General features: G+C 37.1%; 2 protein-coding genes and 1 long non-coding RNA gene across 18 annotated transcripts in view; 1 reads left to right on the plus strand and 2 right to left on the minus strand.

Annotated features, from left to right (window-relative positions):
* Nucleotides 1-21,081, minus strand: part of LCA5 (lebercilin LCA5) — a 53,080-nt gene extending 31,999 nt beyond the window's left edge. The window contains exons 1-3 of one of the 3 annotated variants that reach the window (XM_050789634.1): nt 20,878-21,081; nt 5,252-5,379; nt 2,251-2,631 (exon numbers count right to left, since the gene is read on the minus strand). In XM_050789634.1, the coding sequence (XP_050645591.1) occupies nt 2,251-2,440 (190 nt within the window). In that variant the 5' untranslated portion in view covers nt 2,441-2,631; nt 5,252-5,379; nt 20,878-21,081. Of the gene's footprint in view, nt 1-2,250; nt 2,632-5,251; nt 5,380-20,800 lie in introns of all 3 variants that reach the window. The other 2 variants (XM_050789633.1, XM_050789632.1) reach the window with 2 other exon arrangements.
* HMGN3 (high mobility group nucleosomal binding domain 3) overlaps nt 1-21,609 on the minus strand; it is a 1,231,743-nt gene that overhangs the window by 314,148 nt on the left and 895,986 nt on the right. The window lies entirely within an intron of this gene.
* LOC126953914 (uncharacterized) lies at nt 1,896-10,264 on the plus strand. Its single transcript, XR_007725408.1, has 2 exons — nt 1,896-2,027; nt 10,188-10,264. It is a non-coding gene; the product is annotated as an uncharacterized LOC126953914 (long non-coding RNA).

Consider the following 21,609-nt stretch of genomic DNA (forward strand, 5'->3'; position numbering starts at 1 on the left):
AAAGTTAAAGCCTAATAATGTAAGAATCAGGATAAAAATTTTGAGTCAGATAAAAAAGGGTTTTCACAACCAACTTTCTGACATCCTAAAACTCTGAGTATAAATTTTTTAGCATATTCTATAACTACAAACTGACCATTAACTGGAACTCACAAATATTTCCAGCTTTCATCCACCTTTTTATTTTCATTTTTAAAACTATCAAGACAAAATATTTTAAACTATCAAGTGTTAATAAGAGTAAGAAGAAAGATGATTGTTGTGTATATCATTCTTCATCTCTCCTTGTTAAGTCACTCCTAAAAAGTGGGTGGAAAATTGCTTTTTCTTCCTTCAGGTGTTAAAAATAATATGACTAACTTTTTTAATGTAGTAAAAATAAATTATGCATCCACCAAAAAAATCAAGATATGTTTATATTATTGAAAAAAACAAAGAATAAACATAATAAACGAACATGTATAACTAAAACTTAATAAATTTTGCCATGATAAATTCTGATGCAGCATGAATTTTATGCAAAAAAACAAAGTATGCTGAAAATTAAGGAAGGGGAAGGAAGAATATGCTATCGAACATGCAAACCCGAAAATTCATTTAAAATACTGTTTTAATCACATTTGTTTTGTCCTTAGGTTAGTCTATACTGATTGCAAATTAAACCAAGAGAAATTAACTTAGTGTTTACGGAAACGTATCAGTTTGGTCTTGTTACTTGGTCTAAGGCAGACTAATTATCACAGATTTTAATTCAAAGGACAGTGTAAAACAGAAAACAGTACAAGTCAAATTGAAGACAATAATTGAAAATTTCTGGCTGATGCTGGACTGCTTTTCACAGCTTTTCTCAATTATCTTCTCAAATAAGGTAAGGCTTACAAAGTTCTAACTCCTTAATTGGCCTCCTAAGTTGTTTCCAGGGAATGAAGAAAAAAATTAAACTATTCCTTACCAATAATACCCTAAGTATTTCTTCAGAATAACAGGCATTTTCTAAGGTTCAACCCTAAGATCTGTTTTGTTAGTTCTTAATTATACAGCAAAAGTTTAATAAGACATCATGCTCTCAACTACAAAATCATAACAGGCCCCTCACTGAGACAGATTTAGAGAAAGAGACCAAAATACCACCAACAACAAAGCATTGTACTCACAAAAAAAGAAAAAGAAAAAGGTTCCCAATTGTTATAAATGGTTAGAAGTATGGAAATCCCTGAGGAGCTAGACTGGGGGTCCATGAAAGGTTTTTTTCAAAAGGAATACACATTCTTTGTAGTTTTTAATGAGCAAATATTATTTTTTGAAATAAAAATTTTATAAAGGCAAACTTCATTATGCCCTTGCTTAACTCCTTTCAATGGCTAACTATTCCCCACAAAAATAGTCAATACATTAGCACAGGATGCAAGGTGTTTCATAATGTGGTCCCTTGTTTCCCTTTTCCACCCACAATTTTATCACTCCCTGCCTTGCAATCTAAACTCTCACCATTTTAAGCTACTGCTGTGCTACTTTTATTAATAGGTACTATAATTATCTCATTTGCCTTATTTTTCTACGCTGTACTTGTAAACCTTACATATTTTGTTACTAACTACAGTGGGGTTTTCTTGACCAGAGATTTATTGAGATGCAGATATTTGTAGAATATTATATAGTCAAATATGTATGAAGGCCTATTTCCATTCTAGTAATATTTTAATAACAAAAATGACTTCTAATGATTAATCCAGTTTCCATTATAACACACTTCAAAAGAAAGCAAATTACACCAAAGGCCCCAATTCCATTCCTAGGTTTAATTTGAATTTTTACAGTAAACACTGTATTACATAGAGGAAGCAATTTTACTCAATCTATTAAAAATGTCCCTTAACCACTTTATATCAATGCTTTTTCTACTTTCAAAAAATGAAGATACAAAAAGGTACATATGATTTATAAACTTTTTTGCCTTTACAGTATCTCGGAAACCCCAAGACAAGCATTTCTTTAGGAAAAAGAAAAAACAAACTGAGAAGGCTTAGGTATGTTTCCTTCTGTATATTGTATGACTCTGAATATAACAAATTTAATAGTACCATCAAGCAACATTTATATATAAGTATATAATCTATAAAATGTAAATTAATCCACTTCCATGTATACAACAACATATATACTAATAAAAGAGTTTCATTCATACACGTTTTCCTTAAGCACTCAAAATGAGTCTTCTAGGTCCATCAGACTCTTTTAAAGAAAACTTACCTTGGTGATGTACTTGGCCATCTGAAGTTTGTCTTTTAGGATTTTTTCTCTTAACACTTGCAGGTGAAGAACTGACCAGTGATGATCGGCCAGAAGACTGTGGCGTTTCAAAATCAGATGAATAAGAACAATGGTGTTTGCCTGACTTTCTTTCTTGATCAGTACCTGGACTTCTTGCTCTTTCCCCCATTGTTTTGAAAAATGGTTTCTATTCACATAGTTTCACAGATTATTTTCTCCAGAGGAGACTATGACAATACTGAAAAACATTTTCACAGTCTTCAGATCCTGATAATATTCATTTCTGTGCAATCTATTTTCTCCACAATGTATTTGTAGACCACAATTCACATTAGCATCCAGGAGATAAACTTTTTTGCCCTGAAATTAAGGAAGGGGAAAGGAGACTTATCATACAGTGTCTACGTCATTTCTACAATTAATTACAATGAAAGACACTAAAAGCAAAATAATATATAGCTTACAATTTTTAAAAGAGGCTACAATTTATCTATATTTTCACAGATAAGTTATTTACAGTATTTGGAGGAACTACAGACTGTCACAGCCTAGACAGATAATAAGTACCTGACATACAACTACTTCTGAATAAATGTTAACTGAAGTTGACTGTTTAATTTTAAGAGTTATACTAGAGACAAATGCTGAATTTTAATGGACAATAATGATCAAATTACCAGTTTATTCTTTTTTAGGCAGGGAGGCAGTGGGAATGGAGGTAGTGGTGATAATAAAGGATAAACCTGCTAATAAGAATAAATACATTTTGGGAGGCTGAGGCAGGCGGATCATGAGGTCAAGAGATCGAAACCAGCCTGACCAACATGGTGAAACCCCATCTCTACTAAAAATACAAAAATTAGCTGGGTGTGGTGGCGCACGCCTGTAGTCCCAGCTACTCGGGAGGCTGAGGCAGGAGAATCGCTTGAACCCAGGAGGTAGAGGTTGCAGTGAGCCAAGATGGCGCCACTGCATTCCAGCCTGGTGACAGAATGAGAGTCTGGCTCAAAAAAAAAAAGGACAAAGGAAAAGAAAAAAGAATAAATAAAAATATCCAAGATTGACCACACCAAAAATGTAAAACTAAAGTATATTTTTTAAAAACTAAAAGAAAAAATACTTGATTGGAAACATTTGCAAACATGACAAAAAAATTATCATCTTTAATACATAAATATATCATCCTTTGAGAAAAATATGAGATAAAAAATTAAATGGGCAAAATATATAAGACTCCAAAAAGGCAACACAAATTATTAAAGATTTTTCAAAATAATAACACTCAATGCTGTCAGAGTTGCTATCAGAAAAAGATCCACAGAGTTTTCTGGAAAAACACTGGCAAAATGTATTGTCACTTTAATTATGCTTTAACCTTTAATACAATAATTTCTGGATTCCAATAAAATAATGCTAAAATTAGGAGAAAAGTTATGTGCAAATATTTAATGCAGTACAGTAAAATTTTTTTAATGGAAGCAAATTAAATGCCTAATCATTGAGGAATAATTAAGTATTGTACAAATCCATACAGCATAATATCATGAACCTACTGAGAATGTTTACAAAAAGTTTGTATTTAAGGAAAATGCTTATACTATTATCGCAAAGAAAAAATTCAAATCAGTGCATACAGTATGATCTCAACTACACATATTCATTTAAAAAAAAAACTGAAAACACTATTATTCTTATCTGAATTCAGAAACTGAAAACATTTTCCAAAGCAAGGAATACATGAACACCAAAATAGTGCCTGCCTGACAACATGGATTTTGGATAATTTTCTCTCTCCATTAACATATTCTGGTTTTCTAACACAACAAAATTAGATTACTTTTATAATCCAATTTAGAAGAAACAAAAATCCCATTGATGAAATTAGTATTAAAAGTATTGTTCTTCTAGTAATAACATATGAAAGGACATGCACAAGGCAGCACTATTTATTGTAGCACTAATGTAAGTAGAAAACTAAAACAATAAAATGACCAATAAGAACTGGTCTTACAAATTATAAACATCCACACAAGGAAGTATATGTAATACTATGAAGCTATTAAAGGAATGAAGACTACCTCTGTGTATTGCTCACAGTATGATGTAATCTCTAGGATATACAGAGAAAAGAAAGATGGAAACAAAGCACGTAGTATGCTACCATTTATCAAGGAAGAAGGGTAACATATGTAATTTTTTATATTTTTAAGTAGAAGGAGAAATCAAGTAATTAAGAAAAATAAAATGGGTTCGCTAGGGTAGTTCTGTCCAACAGAACTTTCAGCCAGGATGGAAATATTCTATAATCTGTGCTGTTCAAGATGGTGGCTGGCCACATATGGCTATGAAGCACTTGAGATGTTGCTGGTATAACTGAAGAACTAATTTTAATTTTATTTAATTTTAATTAATTTTAATTTAAGAAGCCCCATGTGCTGGTAGTTAGCTTACTAAACACAGCTACAGGGGAAGGAAGGAAGCAGAGTTTAGGGAAAGGGATAGAAGCTTGGCTTCCTTGTATATAATTTTTGTAAATTTAACATTGGAAATTATAATTTTTAGAAATGAGATTTTTGAAAAGCAATTCCCATAAATCAAAATAAAATTAGATAAATCAATCTATATACATGGTTGGTGGTAAAACTACATAAATTAACCAGTTTGAATGACTTTAAAACACAATAACTTGACTTTATATTCCTAGTGAGACATAATGACCAAAAAAAAGTGTAAAAAAAATTTTAAAGCCATTCGAAGAATCATATTTTGCTACTCAGATATTTTATTCTCACACTTATACACATGTACTGTGAAATAAAACAAACGAGTAATTATTATTGGTGCAGTTGGGCACTAGAATTTTCAACATAGAAGAATTAAATATAAAGTGAGTTTTAAAACTTTGACATTCAAAATTTGAATTATGAGTGACAGCATGAATTTATGATGGCTTTTATTTATTTTTAAAAAACTTACTCACTTTGTTCACTGAAAAATCCCAGAAACAAGGAAAAAACTAGGAACATTCCTAGAACCCAGAAGTAGTGTCTATATGCCACTTCCCATTGAAAGAACCTAAAGTTCCTCGTGAAACGCCTGATTCCATTTCTGAGGGAGGAAACACACAAAATAAATCTAAGAATATAGCAGTCTGGTCATACTAGAAAGCAAGGAAGTTATCAGACACTACTGATGGAGTGTCAGTCAAATAGACTCAGGAGCCAACTTCAAGGAACTACTTGCCAAAGACAAGGCAAATTTGTCATCAATACGAATTATAATTAGCAAACGATTTAAACATATCAAAAGTATTTAAATCCTTGAGTTCATATATTTTACAAAAACCTAATTATTCACCTTTGGAAGATTCTAGGAAACCATCTCATTTAATTTAAAAATTTATACATTAAAAAAAAATCACACATGCATCTTGCTATAATATACTCTTAAAAAGCTATTATCGGAAAATAACAAAATATTAGATGAGGGGAAAGTATTTCTTTATGGAATTATTCTAGTTAACAAACAAAAAACAAAGTATTAAAATGACAGAATTAGACGAGTGACATTTCACAACTCCTGAAGAAATAATGAAGCTATATAATGATCATAAATGGCTGTATCGCTCCAGAAAAGTAACAGCCAGACACCATGTCTCTGATAGGACACAATGATACCTCTGAAGTAATGTTCCCTCCTCCCCACAAAAACTGAATCTGAATCTAATGAAGCCTCTAAATGTAAATGACATTGAAAGTACGAGATCAAGGTACAAGGAAGCAATCAGAAAAAAATCCAGACTGTAGCAAACTCTACAGGAAAAAACTAGATTCTTTAATGAACGAATTGCAAGCAGAACAAGAGAGGAGAGAAGAGGGTATTTATCTAATAAGAAAGGCTTAAGAAACAACCACCAAGTGCAATCCATGGACAGTATTTCAATCCTGATTACAATAAGCTGTATTAAAAAATTATAATCAAGAAAATTTAAACACTATTTATTGTTATTAGAGACAGGGTTTTGCTCTGTTGCCTAGACTGGAGTGCAGTGGCAAAATCATGGCTTACTGCAACCTTGAACTCCTGGGCTCAGGCAATCCTCCCACCTCCTGAGTAGCCAGACCTACAGATGTGAGCCACCATGCCCAGCCCTGACCACATATTTAATATTAAGGAATTATACTGTTTTAGGTGAGACATTGATACTGTCATTATCTTTTTCAATAATCTTTATCTTTTAGAGATATATGTTGAAATATTTACAAATAAAATTGCCTGAGGTTTGCTTCAAAATAACCCAAAGGAAAATGGGTAAGGGTAGAGATACAAAATTGACCACGAGTTGACGATTATGTAAACTGATAGAAGACTTTTGAATTCATTATTCTAGTATTTCCAATTCTGTATTTGATATTTTCTTTAGAAAAATATTTTAAACAGCAAAAAAACACTTGACTTTGATTTTACCTCTGATGTATCTAGCAATCTCAGTCTCAAAATTAGTTACTGTATCTAAAATCAACAATTCCTATGGCAAGTACTAATATTAAAAATATACATAAATCAGCCTGAATCTTTCACTCTGCAATTATGTGAAAAAATATTTATACATGAAAAAAAATTGTCTAGAAGAAAAGGATAATGATAACAGCAAGTAAGTGGCTCTGGTACTCATTAGCTATGTAAATCTGGAGAGTTTACCTCTCAATGTAAGTCTAATTTTTTAATATGTAAAAAGATAATATTACTAGTAACTACTTTAGAGAATTCTTGTGAGGATTAAATGGGATAATTCAATAACTATTACACAGTAAGAACTTGGTAAATATCAACAATTATATTAGCAATTCCAATACATATGAGATGCTCAGTAAATTATAACTGATGTTCTTTGTCAACAACTTTCAGTTTAAATTCCAGTTAATATAATTAAAAGTTGGTTATATGGTAAAGATGAAAATTATTTCTGTTTACATGTGCATAGCAGAAGTAGCTTCCTATGACCTATCCTATCTAAATCTGAGGGGCCCACCAACTTTCTATGGACAAGGGGAAGAACACACAAACAGTGTTCTCTCCCTGCCGCCCCCAAATATATCCACATAGTTCCATAAAAATAAATAAATAAAGGAAATATCCAATGCCCCACTATCCAAGTCCTGCTCCCTGAAACAACCATTTTAATGGCTTATACCTTTATGTGTGCACTATATCTTGAGTTAGCAACTTTAGACTATGAAAGATAAGGATTTAACTCACCCTTCATTTCATACGGTTGCAACATGCAACTACGTGTTGGTTATGCATGGTTTTTCTCTTAGAATTCCTAATTGTCTTTTTTTCCTATTAAGGGGAAAAAACATTTCTTATATCACTAATACCTACCAGCTTCTTAATCTACCAATAGCCCTAAGTCCATTCCATTCTTCCTCCTAAAGACATTTTCCTTGAATTTCCTATTCTAATTTAAACCAACTACTTTCTAGACCTATTGTACTGCTGTCATTCTGGAATTACTTTTATTAAATTCCTGAGTTAGTGCACTATTTCATTTAGACCATGTCATCTTTATTAGTTTCCATCATCATTTTACTGGTCCACATCCTTAAATAACTTCTTCAGAAAGAGTTTATGGTTTAGGAAGTAAATGTTATAAGTCCTTGCATGCCTGAGAATGTTGTTATTTTACCTCACACTTACTACTTTTCATACATTCCAAATTCTAGGTTATTTTCTCTCAGAACTTTGAAGACACTGCTTCACTGTCTTTTAAACCCTCAGCATTGTTTGTGAGACATATGTTATAATCATTCTTTTATTCAAAATATATCAGCATTGTTTGCGACACATATGTTACAGTCACTCTTTTATTCAAAATATATTTCTTGAGCTCTATGTAGCAGTAATGAACAAAAAGTCCCTGCCCTTAGGGAATTTACACTCTAGTTATACTAAAATAGATTCTCATTCCTTTATAGGTTATCTTTTTCCTTTTTTCGCTCCCTAGGTGCATTTAGGGCTTTCTCCCTTGTTATACTGAAATTTCACAAGAACATGAATACCAGTGAGCCTTTTTCGTTGTGTTGGGACCCTTTCTCCCCCTCTTCCTTTCAATCTGGAAATCTGTATCTTTAAGCACCAGAGGTTTTCTTATATTGTTTTTCAGGTAATTAACCTTTTTTTCCATTTTCTTTTTGAAATTTCTCCTAAATAAGCCTGCTTTTTTTCTTCTATTTTCAAAGAGTTTTATTCCATTTATCTTCTAGACCATCATTTAAAAAATTATGCCAATATCTTCATTTCTAAGAACTCTTTCCTGTTCCGATTTTTAAAATAATTATTCTGTTCTTGCATTACCGAGGTAATATTTTTTTTTCTCTGAGAATACTACATAAACATTTTCTGTTTAAAGTCTCTTCTGGTCCAAGAATTACCTCTGCTTCATATAGTGTCAGCTTTTCTGTTTCTTTATTTTGGGTTTTTATTTAAAACCATACTTCTGGTTTTATTTATTTGAAGATAATTTCTGGTTGATCATTTATACTTAAAAAAAGAGAAAAAAGAAAGAAATGAAACCACTCCTAGGAAATCCCCTCGGTTTAGCAGACCAGCTGGACCAATTCCTAGGACCCATCTTTCACACCTGGGCTAAAACAATGTCTATCATAAATATCCTGTTCACAGGAGAAGAAAAGGGAATAATTAGGAAAGCGGTCATAGCCATCTGGGAGAGGCAACACCCTTCCAGGCAAACAGTCTTGCCAGCCAAACAAAAATTTCCAAATGTCAATCCCAACTGGAATAATCACAATCCCAGGACTGGGCCCAAATGCAGAACCTCAGGAAACTAATAATTAAAGGGATCAAAGAGTCCACTCCTGGGACACAAAATGTCTCAAAGGCATTTGAAATTCAACAAGAAAAGAGGAAATTCCCTCTGCATTCCTGCAGAGGCTCAGCGATCAAATGAAAAAATACTACGGATTAGATCCGGAGGACCCAGTAGGGCAAGGTCTCGTGAAAGTTAACTTTGTAACTAAGAACTGGCCTTGCAGGCCAGGGAGTGCAGCTGCAGGTGTGGGGGCGGCAGGAGCCACAAGCTGGAGCAGACAGCCAAGATAACAGTGGACAGTTTTGGAAAGCTAGTGTGAGTAAACCTCTAATAAAAGAACTAATGTCTGTATTACACTTAGGGAGTCACTGGGGACTCCAGGCTCTGTGTGATGCAATACTTAGGAATTATGGGTGTACAGGGATTTATACCCTCAGTAAACAAGTATGTGGAAGTTGTGTAACTTGTCAAAGGGTAAACAAAAAGGTGATTAGAAAACAGGCCACAGGAGGAAGGCCTCCCGAACTAAGACCATTTCAAAGCGTTCAAGTAAATTTCACAGAAATGCCCAAAGCAGGAAAACTAAAGTATTTACTGGTAATCATAAATCACCTTTCCCTCAGGGTGGAAGCCTTTCCTCTTCCAATAGCCACTGCCGGGAATGTGGTCAAAATAATATTAAAACAAATTTTACCTACATTTGGCCTGGTGAAAAATATTAATTCAGACAATGGGAGTCACTTTACCTCAAGGGTGTTAAAGGGAATTATGGAAGGTTTACAAATTAAATGGAATACTCACACCCCTTGGCATCCCCCTTCCTCTGGAAAGATAAAAAGAATAAAGCAAACTCTCAAAAAGCTATCACTAAACTAACCTTAAAAACTAAAATGCCTGGAACCAAATGTCTCCCAATAGCACTCCTTAGAACAGCCCCAGGAAAAAACTTGGGATTGTCCCCCTACAAGTTATTATATGGGCTCCTATATTTTGGCAGAGCTACAAATCTCCCTACTATGGAAACCAAGGATCAATTCTTAAGAAATTATAAACTGGCCATATCCTCCACCCTGTCATCCCTTAGGTTGAAAGGACTTCAAACTCCGCCTCTTAAGTTTGCTGTTCACCACTTCCAGCCTGGTGATTTGATGCTGACTAAAACTTGGAAAGAAGGTAAGCTCCACCCAAGCTGGGAAGGTCCCATCAAGTGCTCCTAAGCACTGAAACAGCCATGCAAACAGCTGAACGCCAGCAGATTCACTGTACTCCAATCAAGGCACTCGTAAAACAGACCCCAGAAGGGAGGGGACGGGAAAACAACAGTAAAAGGTGCATCGGTCACCTAAGGAACCCTTAAAGTTAACTCTAAAAAAAAATCTAACAAGAAAACATAGGCTGGCCCCATGTCTGGAAGTTAATATGGCTAAAATGGGCTACTGTACAAAAAGCAGAAGGTCAAAATGGAAACTGGCAGGGAACTCCTCCCTACCCAATCAAGTTGGTAATTAACGTAACCAAGATGGTAGCACTCCAAACTATAAGATTTAATGCCTGCCTGGTCTTACTTTGTGGGAATTTGAAAAATCAGAGACAGCTCTCATAGGCAAATAAATATCTCTGCCCTTAACCAGATACAGGTTACAGTAGTGCATGACTCTGCCCCAGCTGGGATGATGTATGGTAAACTACCCAATTTCAGGGTTGGACAGTAAACACGGGGTGGGTAACTCCGAGCTGGAGACTCTTAAAGAATAAACTACATCTGCCCAAGGGCTCCCCGCCAAATAACTGCCAGAATTTAAAATGCAATCCTATACTCATCACCATTAACAATCCAGCCATTCTAAACCAAGAACCAAAGGAAGCGTCTTGGGTATATGGGCAAGGAGCAGATATCACAGGGAAAGACCCCCAGGGCAATTCGTTCTCAAAAATCAAAAACTCAACCTCCCATTTGCCGGGGACTACTCCAACTCCAAACCCCAATAAATAATCCACCAAGTAATAACCCTAAAAGGGTAAAAATAATTGAGGTAAAGAATTTAAGGCAAACCTTAGAAACTGAGACAGGGTACAGGGATGTGAATGCCCAGGTCAAATGGGTCAAAATTTCGGTACAAGCCCTCAACAAGAGTAACTGCTAGAGTGTGCTGCAAAACAACCTCAGGCAAAGGTGGTTCTGTTTCCCCTAGGATAAAAGATCAATCCTGAAGGATGTGTTGCATGTTGGCTCTATACCAGAACAAGGATGCATAGGAAAATGAAACTTACAAAAGTCTGTCATTGCTCTTTCCTGCATTGCGGAAGTCAAATCCCAGAGCAATTCCCTCATTCTCTATGGGGAATATAAACCACTCCTCTTGTCTCTCTAGGCAGGGGGCACAGTTCAATAAGCCCATGGGAGAATCCTCAACTTGCACCCACATCTTAAACATCAGTGGTAAGGCAATGGCAATCACTCAGCTCTCCACATACCCGGTGCTAACGTCATGTGATATTGTGGGAAAAGGAACCTCCGTTAACCCGTTACCATCTGATTGGACCAGGACTTGTGCTTTAGTCCAACTGGCCATTCCCCTCACCCTGACATTCCATAAGATTTTCAAAAATACACATGGCCACAAAAACCGAAAAGATGTAACAAATTCTTTTAAGCCCAATATATGTGTTAACAGGAGTCCCTAGGGAGATACCTAATCAACTTAAGGCTGGAAACCAAATACCTGCTAGGTTTAAGTCAGCACTCTTCTAGTGGTCAACTATTAATAAGAATGTGGATTAGATTAACTACATCGATTATAATCAACAAAAATTCATCAATTATACTCAGACGCTCTCAAAGAGGTAGCTAGCCAGTTAAATGCCATCAGCCAAATGGTCTGGGAAAATAGGCTTGCGCTACACATAATACTAGCAAAAGAAGGGGGCATATGTGTTATGCTGGGTGGGAAATGTTGTACTTTCATTCCTAACAATACTGCCCCAAATGTAACCATCACAAAAATTTTACAAGGACTAACAACTCTAGCCAACAAACTGGCAGAAAATGCTGGAATTAATAACTCATTTTTGGGCTGGCTAGAAGACTGGTTTAAAAAATGGAAATGCATGGTAGCTTTAATCCTTACATCTCTCATAATTGTGGCAGGAGTCTTAACAGCAGTTGGATGTTGTATTATCCCTTGTGAGGGGACTAGCACAGAGATTAATTAAAACAGCTATTAATAAGCAAATGCCCATAACTTACCAGCAAAATAACCTGCTACTATTAGAAACCAAATTAAACTCACTCTCCTAGAAAGAAAAAAGTTAAAAACTTCTAAAGCAATTCAAGGACCAGAAGGGTTTAAATAAAAATGAAACCAAAGAAAGTAAGTAGAAAAGAGGAGTGAATTAGTGAGAAAACATTTTAAATGGTCCACTTTCAAGGCATGATAAATCTAAGCACTGGCAGCCAACCTGCAAATGTAACAAACCACAGGGCTTATGCACATAGAAGGTCACAATAAGTGAATAGAATGTAGAGGAGGGGTCAGCCAATAAAAGGGAAGAAAGTTTAGTTATTGGGAAATCGAAATTTAAGAAAGGAAGGGGATGGTGTAATCTATCAGCCTTATAAGGTATCCTTATAAGGGTAACCTTATAAGAGGTATAAAACTTACGCAACGTCCAGGAAGATTGTAACCCCATAGTGAGAGGTGAAGCCAGCTGGACTTCCTGGGCCAAGTGGGGACTTGCAGAACTTTTCTTACAAGAGGATTGTAAAATGCACCAATCAGAGCTCTGTAAAATGCACCAATCAGCTCTCTGTAGCTAGCAAGGGAATTGTAAAATGCACCAATCAGAGCTCTGTAGCTAGCAAGAGGATTGTAAAATGCACCAATCAGCACTCTGTAAAACGCACCAATCAGCAGGATCCTAAAACTAGCCAATCACAGGGAGGATTGAAAAAAGGGCATTCTGATGGGACAGAAACAGAACATAGGAGGGGACAAAGAAGGGAATAAAAGCTGGCCACCCCAGCCAGCAGCAGCAACCCGCTCAGGTCCCCTTCCATGCTATGGAAGCTTTGTTCTTTCCCTCTTCACAATAAATCTTGCTACTGCTCACTCTTTGAGTCCATGCCATCTTTAAGAGCTGTAACACTCACCACGAAGGTCATGGCTCCATTCCTGAAGTCAGTGAGACCGCAAACCCACCAGAAGGAACCAACTGCGGACACAATAGTACTCGACCAGTGAAGAACTGGGGGAGGAACTTGTGTGCTAGGAGATAAATTACCTGCTGTAGCTGCCCTGGGTGTGCCTGCCTACCAGACACCCAATCCTGCAAAACTACTATTAAAAATCAACACTTGCCAGGCACAGTGGCTCAAGCCTGTAATCCCAGCACTTTGGGAGGCCAAGATGGGTGGATCACAAGGTCAGGAGATCGAGACCACCCTGGCTAACAAGGTGAAACCCAGTCTCTACTAAAAAATACAAAAAACTAGCCAAGCGAGGTGGCGGGCGTCTGTAGTCCCAGCTACTCGGGAGGCTGAGGCAGGAGAATGGCATAAACCCGGGAGGCAGAGCTTGCAGTGAGCTGAGATCCGGCCACTGCACTCCAGCCTGGGCGACAAGGCGAGACTCCGTCTCAAAAAATAAATAAATAAATAAAAAATAAAAGTATCAACTATTAAAAGTATCACTTTCACTGTTCTTTGTGCCTCTGACTCCATTCGATGGGTTTAAACAGGTGAGCATGTTTCTCACAGTGATAACAAGAACAGCCCCAGGGGCACTAGAGAATATATTCTTTTCTTTGCTAAACTTCTGATTAGTTAGGTTCTATTGTGAAATAAGGTAGGTTTTTCTAACCTATGTGTAATACTTATATCATCTCACAATTCACCATTGCCTTTAATAAGCAAGTACATCCTTAGGAAATATAACAACCCAAATAACTTAGCTTTCCTAGAGAATGGAAACTCAGACACTTGTGAAAATTCACTTGTAAAAACTTAGTCCTTAGTCCTTCTAGAAACTTGTAGCTACCTGGCTAATAGCACTTCAGAAAAATAGCTCAATTAAGCAAACAGGCAAATAGAATATAAGTTAAATAAAAAAGAAAAGACATAAAAAAGTTAGACCAAAAAAAGAGAAATAGATAAAGATGAGGTAAAGAAAATAATTATTAAGTTTTCTTATAATGTATAAAGCAATAAAAACTACTACGGCTTAACAAGATTACATAACAATTTACCACTGGACAGGACCCTAGGAAATCAAGTCTTTCCTTTGCAAATATTTAGGAAACTGAGGCCCAGAAAAACAAAATGACTTACCCAGTTCACAACTGGTCCAAGGTCAGAAAGCTCAGTTAGTAAAACTTGAAACAGACTATAAGTTTTCTGAGTCTTAGTTGAGTGACCTACTCAGTATTTCGATAATAATCAGATGATAACTACCTCATCTTTGAAGCCACCTCCACCTGTATCTATCCCATCCTCTTTGCCCTCTCAACTCTGCTAAAACTGAAGAAGCATTTCTGCTCCTTTTTAAAGCTAAACTTTTACTCATCTTCTTTCCCATACTACCTCTCAATGTCAAGGATTGTGTTTCTGCAATTGTGCCCTCTCTACAGGATCATTCCTATCAACGAAGAGGTGCTAATGAAGCTGATGCTTGATTCCATGTTCTGTTGCATCTACAACCCAATTTCTCTACTCCAATTTTCCAATAGTTTTTTGAAGAGTAATCTTTAACCTAGAATGCTATCACTTCTTTTCCAAACATTTCCTTTTGAACCCACACTAGTCAGGTTTTCATCTCCAACACTCCACTGAAACAGCTTTTGTCAAGCTCACAAATGACATTCACCTTCCTAAAACCATCAGCCAAGTTTCTTATTTCGTCTTTTGCACATCTCCTCCCACCATCAGCCAATTTTCTGTCCTACTGGTCCTTAACCTCACAGCAGTGTTTGACATAACCAACCATTCCTTCCCTCCTAAAAATTCTCTTACTTGCTTTTCCTGGTTTGCTTACTACCTCACTGGCTGTCTCCTGTCAGTCTCCTTTGTTGAATCTGCCTCCTCTTCCTGATCTCTAAATGTTGGAATACACAGCGTAGCACATGTTATCTATACTCTCTCCTTAGGTGATCTCATCTAGACTTCATTTACCCTGGCTTCCAAATTCATATATTCACCTTCCTACTTGACAGTTCTATTTGGATATCTAAAAATCATTTCAAATTTACATGTCCAAAACTGAAATCATTATCTGTCCCTTTTCCACCTCAACTCTTTCCTATGTTTCTGATCTCATTAAATGGTAAATCCATCCACTAAATTACTCATGACACAAATCTAAAGATCGTCCTGGATTCCTTCTTCCTACATCTCTCATCCAAACCATCTGTAAAACCAGACACTTTAATCTCCATACTATATTCCAGATCTGACCATTTCTTACTATCCACAGTGCTACTGCTCTAGTCTAAGTCATGTGAATCTAGTCCACAACCACGTTTTCTCTGTTGGACTTCTGCAATAACCTCCTAACTGATATTCCACTTTCATCCTTGCTTCACGTCAGTTTTTCACAAAGCAGTGAGAAAAAGCAACTCAAAACAGAAATCAGACCAGCACTGCTCTCCTGCTTAATACACTTCAATGGTCTCCTATGGCTGTCAGAGTCCTTAACCAGGCCTGCAAACTCATACAAAGTCGTGCCCTTCTGTCTACTTCTCTATCTTTACATGACTCTTCCTCTCAAATTTCCTTTTTCAGGTAAGCTAACCTTCTTTTGTGCCTTCAACATAAACGATTTTTGCCAACAGCCTTCGTACTTGCTGCACTAACTAGAACTTCACAAAAGTGGTTCATTCTCTTCTTCCTGTTCTCAGCACAAACATAACTTTCTCAAAAATGGCTCCCTGACAATCTTCTATTAAAGTGAGCCCAGTCACTCTATCCTATCACTCTGCTTTATTTTCTTCACAGACCTTGTTACTACTGGAAATAATCTTACATTTATTGTCTTACCTCTCCTACTAAATATGACCCGTGAGACAGAAATCTTGTTTGTTTAGTTCACCATAGTAAACACACCACCCACCATTCATTATTTGTGAAATGAATGATTATGTTATTTCAAATAGAATATTAAGTTCCATTTTATAAAATTTTCCTTTTTGTTTTAAAGAAAATGTTAATTAAATCTTCCCTCTTTCAAAATAATTGCATATGAATAACTTAAATCTCTAAAATTCCTGAGAGAAAAGTCAGCAAATCAAAAAGTTTTGCTCAGAGTCACTGCCATTTTAAAGCTGAAATATTTTTTTCCAGGTTAATTTTAAATAACTGAAAACCTAATAAGGCTTCAAACAAAATGAATTTCACCTGCAATTACAACAATAATTTCTCACTAATGTAATGACTAATGTAATGTAGTCATAATACTATTGAGTGAATGTAATTATTCTCTTTTTTTTTGAGACGGAGTCTCGCTCTGTTGCCCAGGCGGGAGTGCAGTGGCGCGATCTCAGCTCACTGCAAGCTCCGCCTCCCGGGTTCACGCCATTCTCCTGCCTCAGCCGCCCAAGCGGCTGGGACTACAGGCGCCTACCACCACACCCAGCTAATTTGTTTGTTTTTTCAGTAGAGTCAGGGTTTCACCGTGTTAGCCAGGATGGTCTCCATCTCCTGACCTCGTATCCACCCACCTCGGCCTCCCAAAGTGCTGGGATTAGAGGCGTGAGCCACCCTACCCGGCCCATTCTGTTTTTTTAAATGAAAAAAGTGATCTTAGATGAACAGAACACTAAAGATTTATACTCCATGTGTAGTCCTGCACTAATTTAAACCAAGAATGAGTCAGTTAACAGTTGTTTGTTGTCGGGGGGGGGGGGGGGGGGGGGGGGGGGGGGGGGGGGGGAGTGAGGAGTACTTGTATGCATCCCATTAGTTCCCTCTCAATGATAATCAAAGAATTAACTAGATAAAAGCAAAAAAGGAAAATTATAATTCTTGCACCCAATTTCAATTCCTAAGAACTGTTTATTTCCTAAAGCTGGCTAAACATGCTACTACAGCAATAATAGAAAGCTACCAAATCTAATTCTTGACATTGCTCATCCAAAAGTAAACTCTCCTTTAAAAAAAAAAGTAAAAAGTCTCAAACAGTATAGATTACACATAACAGGTCAAAAAAAAAAAAAAAAGATAACCTAAAGATCCTCGAGTGCCAGAAGTTTCTTTTATCTCCGATTACAAATGAATCAGAAAACAAATCTAAGCTACAGAGTCCATTGTATATAAATATTATAATGGTATCTAATTCATCTGACTCTAAGTAAACGATCTTAGTTTTAAGAAAAAACGGTAAAATCAATAAACTGTTAATTTCCTGACATATCCCTGTGCTCAGCTTCTTTGTATAAAACATTGCTGACTGGCTACCTTTGCTGCCAGCAAGAGTTCACACAACAGACAACTAGGCAAATAAAATGGAAATAAACTTAAGAAAGATAAACAAGGACATTTCTCCTCCCCCCAAAAAAGATGAGATAAAAGTAAAAACCATATTGCTACATTTGGTTTTTCTCCTTTGCGGAAGAGAAGCAGTTAGTTTTTGTAGAAAACTACAACTGTTTCTCTTCCGCAAAGGAGAAATAAGTTTCTCCACTCTTCTAATACATGTCCCCACGTATTTATAAGCATTTTCCTTATTCTGCTACTTATCTGCATAATCTTGCTTAAAAACCAAACTATTTTTAGTTAAAAATAAAACAAAAAATAAATAAAACCAAAAAATAAAGTTTGGATTTAAAGTATGATCAAATATGATCAATCAGGTCACAGTAAATGCTACACTTAAAATGTAAGACATAACCAGCTTATTTTAAACACTTTAAACAATGGATCAAATTAAAGCATCTTAAGTACAGTATATATTCCCAAAGTTTAGTCAAATGAAAACATCATACAATATTCATTCATTCATTTGTAAGACATTTACTGAACACCTACGAAGTGTCAGGCACTGAATTATAGATGGAGCTGAAGATACAAAAATGAGTAAAATACAACTGATCCCTTACCATTAAGTGATTCCCAACCAAGAGAGAAAAAAAAAATAATACGACAGTCTATAAGTACTAATGATAAAAGGAAGCAGAGGAAGCTTAGTAAACTCAAAACTAAGATTAGAGGACAGAGGGAGTTTGAGAAGGTTTCTATAGAAGATAATGCCTAAATTGAGTCTTACGGTATTAGCAGAGGTTAAGCACAATTATAATTTCCTGAGTGTGTGTGTTTGAACAGTGGGTTGGTAAATGAGGTTAGAAAAAGAAGACAGTGAAGTATGACCCATTTCAATAAGAGGATGCAGCATCTGCAAAAGTAAAAGGCACTAGATAAGCATGGCATATCACCAAACAGCAAATACTTTACAACTGTGCTGTCCGACACAGCGGCTCCTGAGCACCTCAAACGTAGCTATTCAGAATTGGCATATGCGGTAAGTGTAAAATACATGTGGAATTTTGAAAACTTAGTACATAAAACAGACCATAAAACAGCTCGTCTATAATCTTTCTTATATTGACATATGCTAAAATAATATTTTGGATATATGTGGTTTAAAAATCTATTAAAATTTCATCTGTATTTTATTGTGTCTACTGAAAAAATGGATATACCTCACATTCTACTTCAAATGGACAATGCTAGCTTAAAAGGATGGGATTGGCTGGGGAGTAGTGCTAAAGTAATAATAAGTGGGACTGGATCGGGTAGAAGATAATATCACAAGAAGAATCTCTATGTCATTAATAAGTTGGTTGGTAACCAAGGCTCTCCAGTAGGGTTAATATTATCAGATCTGACATTTGCAAAGATCCATCTCCAATCCAAGAATTGGAGGGCAGGAAAGCTGGAGGAAGAATATCAATTGGTCTCGATAATCACTGACAGATAGTGTTTTGAAGGTAGTATAACTAGAGATACAGAGTACAGAATTGATTCATAAATGTTTTTCAAGTAAGATAAGCTACACTTGGTGACAAATTATGAAGTATGAGAATAGAGAAGAACGTGAGTAAATTCCAAAGTTTGGGGCTTGCAAAATTAGGAGAATGTGGTATTCAAGCAGGACAGTTTTGGCAGGGAAAGGTGATGGGTTCAATACTGGACATATTGAGTTTGGGATGCCTATGAATGGGAAATTTATGTGGAAATACCAAAAATTAGCTACAAAAGTTTGACAGTAACTCAAAAGTTCCAGATCAGAAATAAAAAACCGGGAGAGTGTTAATAAAACACAAATAGTGTAACCCAAAGGAGAGGAAGAACACAGCCAAGAACACAGAATAAAAAAAAGAAGACAGAAGACTGGATTATGGGGAAAAACAATAATGAAATATGGTGGGCAGAGGAAGAAGATCCCACAAAGGAGTTGAAGAATGACAGGCAGAAGAAGAACCCAAGAGAAGGGTAGCATCTTTATTTCAATGGGCTTCCATTGTGTCCTACAGAATTATAGTTCTACAATACGTTTAACGAAAGAGATATGACTGACAAAAGAAGAAAAATATCTTTTCCAAAGTCACAAACTACTTTTTGATATTTAAAACGATACTTTGTCAACTTAGAGAATCAAAACAAACAATTATTTCCTATAACTTATTTGGATAAAGATACTAGCTAACATGCAGGAAATCACAAAGTGAAATATTTAAAATTGTAATATAGAATTTAAATGTGGAACAACTGGAAAAAAAAACATAAAATAACCACGCAAAAGAAAGAGGGAATGAGTAAAGAACTGGAAACATCGGTTTTACCATTCTAAAAAACATATAGCCACTCCCAAAAACTAATTTAAATGACTTTTGATTCCAAAGACATCGCTAATGCAAGTTCTTAACGTGAAGATAAAGGACGGGCATAAATATGTATGTGCCCAAGTACGCTTTCCAAAGAACGAAGTGAACAAAAAAGGGGTTTATATCAGATGAACTGGACCAGGGCTCTTCACTGTTAAACACTATCCCACGGTCTATCTAACGTAAACATACTGTATCTGAGTACCCACTCCAACTCAAATGTGCCAAAAAGGCACTTTTTTTTTCTTTTATTTGCTAACCATCTTTATTCCTCTCATCCCATCCCTGAAGGATGTATAGAAATATCACAGCCTGGACAAGTACGGCCTTCCACTCTAATAATAACACATCTATTATTATCCCAGAGCTACCAAAGCCTCCTTTTCCTTCTTGGCCCTTGGCCCTGCCCCTCCTCTCTAGTCTTGAGTCTCCACGGGCCTCCAAGGTTTTCGTTTTGTTTGTTTTAATAACTCTTAACCCCTTCTCTAGATCCGCCTGCTCCCTTCCTTCTCTTCCCGGTCCCTGGAAGTAAATACCCTTTCCCAGCTCCTCTCCTCCTAACTTCCCAGTCCCCCCAGTGCCGGTCAACCTCCCTTCCTCGGGACCCTCTCAGGAGGCGAGCTCTTTACTCATTTTCCAAGGTCTTCCTTCTCCTCGCGGTCCCTAAATCCTCCCCGTCGCTAATCCTTTCATCTTCCCTGCTTTAAGAACCACCCGCAGGCCCCCATCCAAGAACGCCCCTTCGCCAGCTCCCAGACGCTTCACCCCAGCATCACCCCGCACCTCCACCTCCCCCGCCGTCTCCACGCCCACTTCAAAGCCCACCTCCAACCCGCCAGCTCTTCCGCAGAGCCGATGCGGCGTCCCGCCTCTTGCCTTCCCTCTTAGGACCGAACTCCCACCTGGGGCCTCGGCGTCTGGCCGCCAAAGAGTGGGTGCCTGGCTCCTGCGGAGGCTGCGGGGCGGGTGCCGAGGTTGCCAGGCTGCGGGAGGTTTGAACACAGGGATGGGACAGGGGCGAGGACCGCGGATCCTGGGTGGCAGCGGCCGTAACCTGGGCTCCAGGGTAACGGAGGCGGAGGCCTAGACTGCACTACGAAGAGACCGCAGCCAATCATGATGACTCTACTCGAGCTCCCATTGGCCTCTGTCTCCAGACGGCCCTTTTTATTGGCTTCAGTGGAACTGGAAGGCGGGACGGCAAGTGCGGGAAAAGGCCTCTATTGGCCGACTGCTCTAGCTGTAGCGGAAACCCCAAGTAGGGAAATTGGGGCAAAGCGCGGAGCGCGCCAGGCTCCTATGGGTTGTGCTGTGCTAAGGCTTGACTGCTGAGCGTAGCGGGCTCTGAGAGGGACGTGGGCGGAGGACAAAGTGGGTTCATGAAATGAATTGTAAAATTGGCGACTGCTTAATGTAAAACACTTAATTGCTTAGATTTCCTTTGGGAAATAACTTGCTTTAAAATTGTAAACAAATTACAAACAAACGGCAAGTGCTTCTGGGTCTTCTTACCGAAATGGCTGATTCAGGAGGATACGGGGTGAGTGCACTAATGTTCCTGCCTCGAGATCCTGGCCGTGAATCACCAACGAGCCGTGAGTTTGGCTTGAAAGTGATTTTTAGGTTTTGGAACG

The sequence above is a fragment of the Macaca thibetana genome, chromosome 4 (genome assembly GCF_024542745.1).
Source record: "Macaca thibetana thibetana isolate TM-01 chromosome 4, ASM2454274v1, whole genome shotgun sequence".
Lineage (NCBI taxonomy): Eukaryota > Metazoa > Chordata > Mammalia > Primates > Cercopithecidae > Macaca > Macaca thibetana.